Source organism: Musca domestica, unplaced genomic scaffold, assembly GCF_030504385.1.
Source record: "Musca domestica strain aabys unplaced genomic scaffold, Musca_domestica.polishedcontigs.V.1.1 26, whole genome shotgun sequence".
Taxonomy (NCBI): Eukaryota; Metazoa; Arthropoda; class Insecta; order Diptera; family Muscidae; genus Musca; species Musca domestica.
In genome coordinates this window covers 6,777,835-6,790,127 of record NW_026712283.1, presented here as the reverse complement: position 1 = coordinate 6,790,127, position 12,293 = coordinate 6,777,835, and the positions used below count along the sequence as shown (strand labels likewise).

Sequence of the window (12,293 nt, the reverse complement as noted above, 5' to 3'; positions counted from 1 at the left end):
GGTCCATTTCTTCTGGTATCTCCCCCACAAAGGGTGAATATTTTGGCTAACCATGAAACTCATAAAACGCGAAATTAACATCCGATTCCATTCAGACTTGGTACACCTCTATATTTCAATCAACACAAGATGTGTTATAAAGATGGTAGAGATCGGACCAATCCTTCTGGTACCTCCCCCACAAAAGGTCAAAGTTTTGAATAACCAAAACTATCATAAAATCCGATATAAGCATCCGGTACCCTTCCTATGACACACATCCCATTAGTTTTACTGACATTATATATGCAGTAAAGGTGGGATATATCGGTCCACTCCTGCCTAATACATCTCCCAGAAAGGGTCAACATTTTGAATATCCATGAAGTTAATTAAACGCGAAATTAACATCCAAATCCATTCAGACTTGGTACACCTCGATATTTCCATCAACATAAAATCTGTTATAAATATGGTAGAGATCGGACCATTCCTTCTGGTACCTCCCCCACAAAAGGTCAAAGTTTTGAATAACCAAAACGAACATAAAATCCGATATAAGCATCCATTTCATATGACACACATCCCACTGAAGGTGGGATATATAGGTCTACTCTTTCTGGTACCTCTCCCAGAAAGGGTCAACATTTTGAATATCCATGAAGTTAATAAAACGCGAAATTAACATCCAAATCCATTCAGACTTGGTACACTTAATATTTCCATCAACACAAGATCTGCTATAAAGATGATAGAGATCGGGCCATTTCTTCTGCTACCTTCCCCACATAGGGTTCAAGATTTTGGAAACAAAACGCTCAGAGAAATGGAAATAAGCATCCATCCAAGCATCCAAATTTCACACACACAAAGATTTTTGCTAACACAAGATCTGTTGTGAATATGATATATATCAGCGGACCCCTTTAGGAAACCCACCCACAAAGGGTCACAACATTCAATATTTTTATCTGTCATAACTTGCGAAACAAGTCAGCGATTCTTCACCACTTGCTATGTCTAAATATTTCTCTCAACCAGAAACCTGAAATGAACCTCATAACAGAAGTCAAAATATATTTAAATAATCGAACATTGGCTGAGGGTATACAACTGTCGGCAAAACCGACTGACACTTTTAACCCGTTTTTATTATTATTATTTATTTATTTTTTTTTTTTTTTTGATTTTCTAAAAATGCATTTTTTTTTTTCAATTTAAAGCCCACTGTGCCTTGTTCCACGACCATGTTCTGCCACTTTTTACAATTTCTCCCAAAATTTACTTAGCAAAATTCACTTTTTGCCTCCTTACATTGTTTCACACTTTTCTCCCCCCTCCACATTCAATTCATATTCTAATTCTATTTTTCTTTTCATTTTTTCGCTCATTGTTGCTCTTCATTTACAGATTTGTCCTACAATCGGTTGGCCAAAGTTCCCAGCGATTCGTTTCTAAGTTTGACTAATTTGACTTTTCTGGATTTGTCGTATAACAAATTGGTGCGTTTAGAACCGCAGTCAGTGAGGCGTCTTAGCCATTTGCAAACTCTGAATATAAGTGGCAACGTGCACATGAATCTCCATGAAATACGAGAAACATTTGATGTAAGTAAAAAAAACTAAAAAAAAACATGAAAAGTTAAGAGCCAAAATATCAACGCCACACTAAGTAACTTTGCACACACACACACCGATTCACCATTACCATGTACTCACACACACACACACAGAAATCACCATACAAACCGTTTCTTTCACCCATTGTCCTTCGGCGTCAACATAAGACTTGGAGAAGAGAAAGAACAAATCAAAGAGACAGTTGTTGAAAAACCAGAAATCCGATATAAAAATCTAATGTCACCGGAATAAAGAAATTAAAAGGAAAAATTTTTCGAGAACTATTGTTCGGGGGGAAAAAATATCCTTAGAAATCAAGAAATATGAGATGCACTTTTGTGGTCATTTAAATGTTGAAAACACTTGCTGATGATTTCTGGGTTATCAGTTGGGGTTTTTGTTTGGGGGAAATTTTAAATAAACTTGATGAAGATGATTGTCATCAGCTTGAAAATATCAAAAGAAGTGGACTTGATTTGAAATATACTTGAAATAGGGCTAATATCAACATATGTATCAATTTCGATAGATTGACAGACATAAGGACATTGCTACATCGACATAGAATGTTACGCTGATCATACAATAATATACCCCGAAGTGTGTCACATTATTTATTTCGTATTTAGTAGTTCCTGTGGTAGAACATTATATAGGTCCGCGTTTTCCATAGAGTCCATATAAAAGCACCTCCAGATATTCGAAGTCTTGACGTTTTTCTATTGGATTTGTTGTTCGGTATTTGCAGTTCATAATGGGTTCTACTACCGATGTCAGAATATATTGGTCGGATGTTACCACCCGATATTTGGTATTTATACCCTACAATACTATGTGTTGGGGGTATTATAAGTTTGATTGGGCCAAAAATTATGTAACACCTCGAAATATTGGTTTCCCACATAGGAAGGTATATATGGATCTTCCTATCCCGCCGAACTGAGTCGATCTAGCTATATATGTCCGTCTGTCCATGTTAATTTTTAATCACTCTACAGGTCGCAATTGTAGCCCGATCTTCACGAAATTGAATATGGAGGTGGTGCTAGGGCCAGAATAGAAGCCTATTGCATTTGGAGATAACCGCATAATATTTAGGGGTTGAAATAGACCAAAAAAAATCCTGATTTGCAGTTGCTCTGTAGGTCACAATTATGCCCTAAACGACGTGTAAATTATATGGAGTTAGAGTTTAGGACTGGACAGAAGCCTACCAATTTGGGCGGCCATCGGACAATATTTAGCGGGTAAAATAGACCCTAACTTTAATGTAAGAAAATAGGAAAATTTCCATTAAACCGCGAATATTTTAAACCCCAGCCAAATTACAAATACATTAAAAGTCACTCCTGACCATTTAAACGATGCTGATAGCCAAGAAATTGTATATATAGCTAAATAGGAACAATATATATTTAAAAGAAAGAGATCTTATTTATTCTGCTTAAAAGTCAAAAACCGCCGGGCCGATTTTCACAAGATAAAATCTAAGAAAATCGCGGAAAAATATACCAATAAATGATTGAATATCTTTTGTTCCATTTTTTTCAATTTATGTCATATTTTTTATTGCATGCGATTTTTTCAATTTGACTTACAATTTTGAATTAAAAATTTTCTAAATTTTTACACCTCTCAACACTATGCTTGTCCGATCCTCACGAAATTACATGGGGTAGCTGGGGTCATTTTTAGTACGAATTATGGCCTTCAAACGGCCAATGAAGCCGTCACACGCTGCCCAAATGTTGCTTTGCGGTATTTTGGTCCATTTCCGGCGAAACGCTTGCTTGAGGTAATCGACACTTCGGTATTTTGCGATATATTCAGCTCAAGAGCCATTTGTCTGCCATTGCGACGCGGGCTTAGATAAAGTCGCTTCTTTACTTTTCGAACCATTTCTGCTGATGTTGCTGTTTTCTTCCGTCCACTTCCTTGACGTCGGACTACGCTACCAGTATCACGGCAACGAGCGTTGGTACGAGACACAAATGATTTATTCACATTGGAGTGCTCTAACGTTAGCCACATATGGTTTTCCAGCCAAATATAAAGAAATCACACTATCACGCTTGAATTCCATCACGAATAAATTCTGACCAAAATGCTTTTGTACGCTTGTAAACTATATACTGAGCTGTCACTGGAATAATTTTAACAGCTGTCGGACGAGTGGCTTAGAAATTATAGCAGTCTGAAGTTGGCTGAAGTTTTTTCATCTCACCCTCTGAATTTAAAAATTACATCTAAAATTAAAATTTTCCTGATTTTGCAGTCGTTCTTTAGGTCATAATTGAAAATCAATCGACACGGAATTTTGTATGAGAAGAGAGTTAAGGACAGGAAAGAAATCTAGAATTTTGGATGACAATTGGGTTGTATTTAGCTGTAAAATGGACAACAACTTTAGTGTGAATTTTCTTGAATATCCAATAAAAATAATAACACAGAATAAAGTTTATGAATTTCTATAGACGGAAATTTTATTCAAACCTGAGTTAAAATCGCCTGACTTCGTAATAAGGGTCCAATCTTAAGCTGGAAAATTAGAATATCATTTTTATTAATTCAATATTCTCTATTTCAAAATCTCAAGTAGACCTCACCTTCCTTCTCTTAAGAATTTATAGGAATCAAATTTCACACTTACGTTCATATTTAATTAAAAGCGTGCGATCTTTACTCATACCCATCTCATGACAATACGACATGGTAAAATTTTCTATTTCAGTAGCAAATTTTGTGAAAATATTCTATTCCTGTCACGATTGCCAGCGTAGACGTGAAATTAAATTCTTGAAAGATTTGGTGTCAAATTTAATTCTATTCATTTAAATAACAAACACAATATTTATATAAGCCATTTTTTTGTAATATACCTTCATCCCCAAATCCCAATTGATTACCGCCACCGAATTAAATAAATATGTGTGAAACAACAATGATAAGCTGAAACCACAAAAGTGTTCATAAGACCTTTTTTGTGTGTATGTGTGTGGTCGCAATAATAAAAATTGACTCAATTTAATTTCAAATTGTTTAAGCAATTGAAACATAAACATGTTATCCCTGTTCAAAACAACTACAAACAAATGAACCTTTTTGGGATAAAATAAAAAAAAATCTACATTGTGGGGAGAAAAGCTGAATGTAAACTTTTTTAAAAGCCCATGTGGATTCATAAAAACACACCTACCCCTCCCACCAACAAGGGAATAAAATCCCATAACCTAAAAAATACCAACATTTTATTTTAAATCTCTTTGCAAGGTTTCAAAGATTTGTAAGCCTAAGCGAACCAAACGATATCATCCATTACACAATATTTTCACATATTTTTTATTATTTTATTTAAGGATATTTACCAATTTTTCCTTTATTTGCTCATCTCTCTGCCATTTTTGTGGTCTTTCTTGTCTTTTTACAGCTTTTGCCGCACCTGACACATCTCTCGATTGCCGATATGAATATATTGCCGGTTGGTTTGTTAAATCCATTTAAGCATTTACGTTATTTGAATATATCCGGTAATCATTTGGATGTTATGTCCTTGCAAGTTATTGAGCCCTGCCAGGAGCTGGAGGTAAGTTAATGGCCAGAAGGCACAATGCCATGAGCAGCCAGAGCACCACAACACACACCATTACCATCTTCGACAGCAATGGTAGCCATATGAATAATCATAAAGTCACGGTGAATGCTGGCGGAGATTGTGGTGGAGGTGCTCATGCATATAAAGAACCCAAACTTTATGAATATCCACCCACAACACTCATCTGTATGGCCGTTGTCTGAGGCTGTGCGTGTACGTCACAGATACAAAATATTCGAACATAAGGCCTTGGACGAAAAAGTAGAAGATGGAGAGAAAACAATAAAATGCAATCATAAAATACTTGAGATACGTGCAAACATTTTTTTTGTCTGTTCTCCTTCTCAACTTAACCGATATCTTTTCTCATTTTCTGCAAGCAGCACATCGTGTATTCCTCTCCCGCCATTAAAGTCACTTATTTTCTTGATATTGTAAATTGTAAATGTGACCCAAAGACCAAGACCAGAAGTGCTGAGTGTTATGGCCATAAATCGCATCACAGCCATAATATGCAAATTATATATTTCAAAATCGTATAAAAACAATTTGTTTTTGGGAGATGGTTTCACACAATTTGAGGTTGTTTTTATTCGATTTTTTTTTTGTGTAAAATTTAGAAATAGACCACCAAAGGTGGATTTTTTTAAAGAATTTATCGCAAGGATCAATAGACCATCAAACATATGCATATTTTAAGGAATTTTTTCAAGCACCAATAGACCATCAAACGTGGATTTTTAATTTTTTTTCCAATAGATCATCAAACGTGGATTTTTAAAAATTTTTTTCGAGGACCAATAGACCATCAAACTTGGATTTTTAATTTTTTTTTTCGAGGACCAATAGACCATCAAGCTTAGTCTTTTTAATTTTATTTATTTATTTACTAGCTGGCCCGGTCCGCGTTGCCGGCCCGTAGTTTTAGCCTTTAATGCAAATTTTGTATAGCATAATTTTTCACAAATCTGGCTCATATAGGTGAACAAATTTTAACATAAATATTTATCCGACTAAATAGAAATAAATACCTATGGAAGGAGGACAAAATAATTTCTGAATAGTCAAAGTTAATTACGCTTTTACACCCATTACCAGAGCACCTCAGATTGCGCTTTAGAGTCCCGAAGAAGTCTATGTTCTTGTTCATACTAAAATTCAATGACGAATCAACAGTGTCCATGTTGTTGTCCGCCAATCGGTAAAAATTACTATAGATCGGCGGCCCTGGGATCTATATGGGGACTGTACCAAAATATTTACCTATGTTGACATTTTTCTGTAAGATGGTCCTCTACTCACAAAGTAGCCTAAATACAGCAAAATAGATTGGAAAATGTGGTCAAGACCCTCGAAGTAGAAAAGCCAAGATGCCAAATAAAGGCCAAATTAGTTGAAAAACGTGGCCAAGACCACGGTCATAGCTGAAATCAGGGATACATTCATATGAGGGTTATACCAAAACATGACCCAACCAATATTCTCTTGGGGAGTTACAAATTCAATAGAATACAAAATTTCCTTTTCTGACCACACATTAGATGTGAAAGTGGACTTGGGGATACTCCAATGTGGGGACTTTACTTAAATAAATTCCGATGTGGCAATTATCTGTATGATGGTTCCCTACTCCAGGGTAGCATAAATACAATTTTTAGCCAAATCAATAAATGAATGTGGTCAAGACCAAAATGGGCCCTACTCTGAAAAATTAAAATTTTATGCGAAGAGGTTCTCTACCCACTTAGAAACAAAAATGCCAAATAAGAGCCAAAATATGAAAAAAAAGTGGCCAAGACCCCAAAAATAGCTTTAATCATACGATTGTTATATAAATATGAAATCGGGTTGTACCTTATTCCGTGAGTTATGATCGATATCATGACCTGCAAGAGCGATTTAAGGTATCTTGAATGTTTGGAAAGAATTTCTGGAAGGATAGAAATCCTTTTCTTATTAAAAGTCCCATTCGCTCTACTATTTTGCACCATTTAAATTTGGCATTTTACTGATTGTACTCCCAAAGAATTTTGCATTTTGAGCTCTCATTGAACGGATTATTGTCACATGAAAGAAGTAGGTCCACGCTTTTAAATGAGCCCAATTAGGCTTATTCGGTCATTTTTGATTGTTTAAATGTGTTCGCATCTTCCAGCTGAACCACGATGTAGGCCCTGGAGTTGAAAGGTAGATGTCAGTTAACATCCTATTTCGCACTTATTTACTTTTTTGTAAAAAAATTGTATATAGTGAAAAATTATTCTTTATTTTGTTCACAAAAAATTCATTGAATTCAATATGATAATACAAATTGAAAAACAAATTGACAAAAGAAGAATAACAAATTGAAAAAATCTTCAACTTGTTCGCTGACTTTTTACAGCAAATGTTTAAAGATCCTTACAACGTTTGTCAATGGAATGTACTATTATTTTAAAATTCGATTCCATTGAAAATTTTTTTCGATTTTTTCCCGATTTGAGAATTTTTGCAATGAGATCTCTTTTTCGTGATTTTTTAGCGATTTTGAAAAAGTAATTATCTTTTAACTTTGGTGTGACCGCGTTAAATTGTTTCGATATCCTCTATTCCGTTTCGCCACCACATAATTCGGTACTACACTTCCATGTAACCCGCCATCAAATTCAGTTCTCAAGAAATCAAGTCAATTTAATAAATTGGTATTAATATTTGAATTCAAAAATAAAATATAAAAAACACTACAAATGTACATTAGAAAAAAGTAAGTCAAAATGGAAAAAATCATGCAAAATAAAACATTACTATTGTACATTTCAAAAGTCAAAATGAAAATGTTAATATATCACATTTTTACGCGATTTTTTTGAATATTATCCTATTCGGACAGAAGACAATTCCGAATTTGTATGAATCGTTAAAATCAGTCCAGCGGTTCTTAAGTTATAAGCGTAGTAACTAACACAACTTTCTTTTATATATATAGATTTATTTATTTTTTTTTTTTTTTTTTTTTTTTTTTTTTGTTTGAGGACCAGTAGACCATACAAGGTGGATTTTTATATATTTTTTTATATTTTTTTTTATTTTTTTATATTATTTTTATATATATATATATATATATATATATATATATATATATATATATTTTTTTTTTTTTTTTTTTTTTTTTTTTTTTGTTGAGGACCAATAGACAATTAAACTTAGATTTTCAAAAATTTTTTCCGAGGATCAATAGATCATCAAACGTGGATTTTTCAATTTTTTTTTTTCGAGGACCAAGAGACCATCAAACGTGGATTTTTCAAAAATTGTTTTCGAGGACCAATAGAACTTTAAACGTAGATTTTTCAATTTTTTTTAAGGACCAATAGACCATTAAAAGTGGATTTTTTCAAGAATCATCAAAAGTGGATACTTGGATTTTTTATGGAAAATTTTCAAGGACATCAAATATGGGTTTTTAAAGAAATTTTTCAAGGACATCTAAAATGGATTTTTGAAAGAATTTTTCTCAAAAACCAATGGACCAATATTCTTCAATTCAATATTTTATTCTAAAAGTCCCAAATCCACCTATTCAAGTGTTCAAGATTGTAACTTAATTTGCAAACAATTCTACTTGTCGGACCAACATGTTGCGAATTTTCAAAATTCTTTTTAACGCAATGTTACACGATAATATTGTTTTCATGCCTCCTACATACGATTACTAGCAAATATCTACAACTTCGTGAGCAAAAAGTCCACATTAAAATTTAATAATCGTTCCAACGATTCGTGTTAGGTCTTTTTGATAAAATGCAGTTTGACAAAAATTTTTCATATAAACTTTATATAATAATTTCTTAGACTAACAATATTTTATATATTATTCAAGTTTTTCCCTTTTCGGAAAGAATAATAAGAAAAAAATTACCTTCACACCAAAAAATTTTCACCCAATACCCAATTCGGAATCATTTAGCATTTCATAACGCATTTGCAAAACCGGCACAAATACTTCAATACCAAATTTCAAAATTGTCAGGTACTTCCACCAACAATGACATTTATATTAAATATCAAGATTCTTACTATATTCTTTTACCCAATACAAAATTTAGTACTTTCCGTACAATCTCAATTCCAGATACCAACTTTAATTTCAAATTTGAGCCCTATGCCTTCACTCAATACCATTTTAAGTACCATTTAGTATTTTCATATGAATACAGAACGCATTTTGAAAACCACCTCCATATATTACCCACATTTACCAAAATATTAAATTTCCGAATTGTATCTCTATCATTTCAACAAATATTAAATTTAGTACTTTTCGTACAATTATAGAACACATTTTCAAAACCACCTTCAGTTCACCTTCAATTTCAGATACTAACAGATACCTCTACATCAAATTTGAGGATTCCAGCCCTATCCCATCACCTAATATCAAATTGAGTACCTTTTAGTACATTTTGTACAAACATATGACGCATCCAAAACCACCTCCATATTTTAATCGAAGATGTTAACATCGACATCTACATCAAATTTCAGAATTGTATCGCCATTTCTTCACCTGATACCAAATGTGGTACAATTTACAAATTTTCGTACAATTATAGAACACCTTTCCAAAAACCATCTTCGTATGTCCAGGCAGCACATGAACGGTGACCCTAATACAAAATTTAAGATTTCAAACAGTATCTACTCGCCCACAATAAATCTACTCAGCTACAATAAAAAATTGTACCAAATATAGTACTATTTAATACTTTTGGTGCACTTTTGGTACACATCTCCCAAACCACCTCTTTACCACAAAACCTACCACAACAACCACGGACCCCAATGAAAAATTTCAAAATTCCAGCTTCATCCGTTCACGTTAAACCGAACTGTTTCAAATTGAACACCTTTTAGTACAGTTTGCACACATTCATATATCTAACTTACTTTCCAACATTGATTCTTATACCGGATTTAAAGTTTTTAAATCTATACATTCATATAATACCAAATGGTACCATTTTAGAAGTTTAGTACCATTTCAAAACTTTTCGTAATTTTTTAGTAGGAACAAAATTTGAACTTTTATCTTTATATATGAATCTGTCAAAATATAACAATTTACAAATCTGGAAATTTCGTAAAGGGGTAACCAGTTAAAAAGGGTTAAACTTCTGACAAAAGTGGATCATCTTAAAATATCCGAAAATTAAAGTCGTCCAAACAGATAAGGATCTAAAACGTCCGAAGAGATAAGGGGTTTATCATTTAAAAACTCGTATTCTCTCCATTCATTTACTATTCCACACACGAAGTTGACTAGAGATTCTACCTCTTCCATTTTTATTTAATTCCACCCACTAGACTTATCATTGATTTAAAGGGATTTGTTGAACAAACAAATCCAGTGAGCAAGATTAAATAAATTTCAGTTCGACTTTAGAAAATTGATTTTGTGTCCTCCGATGCGTGTATGTGTGTGTGTGCATTTGTTTGATGTTTACAATTCTATCGTCTGTGTTCCTTTTTCAATGACCAAGACTACAAAGCTTTTCACATCCCAAACACGACACGACACAATGCAATGCCACAACGCGTCGGACAATGGCAGGACTTAAGCAATTGTCAACATTATTTGAAAAACTGTCGACAAATACTTAAAGAATGCAAGCCACAAATACATAAAAACTTACCAACACAAAGGACATTGGTGTGAACGACGGTGTGTTGTAGGACCTTGAAAGATGAAAAGGAAAAAAAACTTTGACAAGGTTTTAAGAGTGAATTGGTTTTCGAAGGAAAAAATATTAAATTAAAGATGTGGACCAAAAATATATTGACATTTATAAGAATTCGGACTTTAAAAGAAACATCTGAATGAAGTATTAACTGTTGAAGAAATAAACGTGCCTCCGGCCAGTGTGTGTCTTTGTTTTTTACTCCCAAGTTCATTGACTTAAGACATTTTTTGATGGGATATTAAAAAAAAACTCATGGGTCATATAAAATTTTTAACAGCCTTTCTTTGGGGTCTTGTGGGATCCAATGTTGTTGTTTTGTGCTGCCAGACAGTTGTAAATGACAAAATAAAACAATGTGTACTTTTTCTGAGAAAATTTATAAATATTTGAAATCCAGACATATATACGTGTCAAGTAGAAGGCTCGACAATGAAAATGCAGACATCGAAAAATATTGGAAACCAAAAAATTTAATATGAATTGGATATAAAATCTACATAGACATTGTGTGCTCAAAAAAATTTTTTTTTTTTTTTTTTGCAATTTGTGATACTGTATATCATATGAAAGATTTCTTCATTACAAGAAAATATCTGGGGAATGAGAAGAGTTTGTAAAAGAAAAAAAAATTGAAAAAGTTCTTTTGTTTGTTGTTTATTTGCTAATAGCTTAGACGATCAAACAGATTGAACTTTCTTACTTGTTTTGATAAAATCTCCGATGCACACAGAAGATGGTATATTGAGTCTGGCATTCCTTTTTTTCGAAATAGTTATTTAAGACCCTTTAAAGTATATGTTTTTGAACAACCTAAAATTCTAAAACATTAGCGTAAAATGTCACCCTGTCTGTCCTTGGCTATCATTATTAGAATACCTTTCGGGTACCTTACCGAAAAAGAGTATATATAAACAAATGGTAATATGCTGAGGGTATATATATGCCAACAACAGTCTGTACTTTCCAGCAAGTGTCCGCTAATTCGACAGCGAAACCATCACTTTAAAATTTTAGCTTCATTCCAAAAGTTCGTGTTCGGATTTTTTAGTACTCAAAATTTACAATTTGTTCAATTTGACAATTTTTTTCATCAAAACTTCATACAGCGCATTAAATTTTCTGACTTTTAAGGTTTTTAATATTTTCCCTTTTTCGGAATGAATAATAGGAAAATGTTTAGTTTTTATACCAAAAAGTCTTCAAAATCTTTCATTTTGAAGTTTACCGAGGAGGAAATTAGTAAAACAATTGCACAATGGACCCACATCCAATTTTTCTGTCCAAAACTATTTCAATGCCTACATATGTATACCCTTAAAATCAACAGTGAACTCAAAATCAAATTTGAGTAATTCAGCTCTTTCCCGTTACCCAATACCAAAT

General features: G+C 33.1%; 1 protein-coding gene across 1 annotated transcript in view; it reads left to right on the top strand.

Moving 5' to 3' along the window:
- The window catches only part of LOC101887838 (leucine-rich repeat-containing protein 15), a 53,490-nt gene that overhangs the window by 20,400 nt on the left and 20,797 nt on the right, over positions 1-12,293 (top strand). Inside the window, exons 7-8 of the mRNA XM_011292476.3 lie at positions 1,390-1,586; positions 5,026-5,181. Of these exons, the coding sequence (XP_011290778.1) occupies positions 1,390-1,586; positions 5,026-5,181 (353 nt within the window). The remainder of the gene's footprint in view (positions 1-1,389; positions 1,587-5,025; positions 5,182-12,293) is intronic.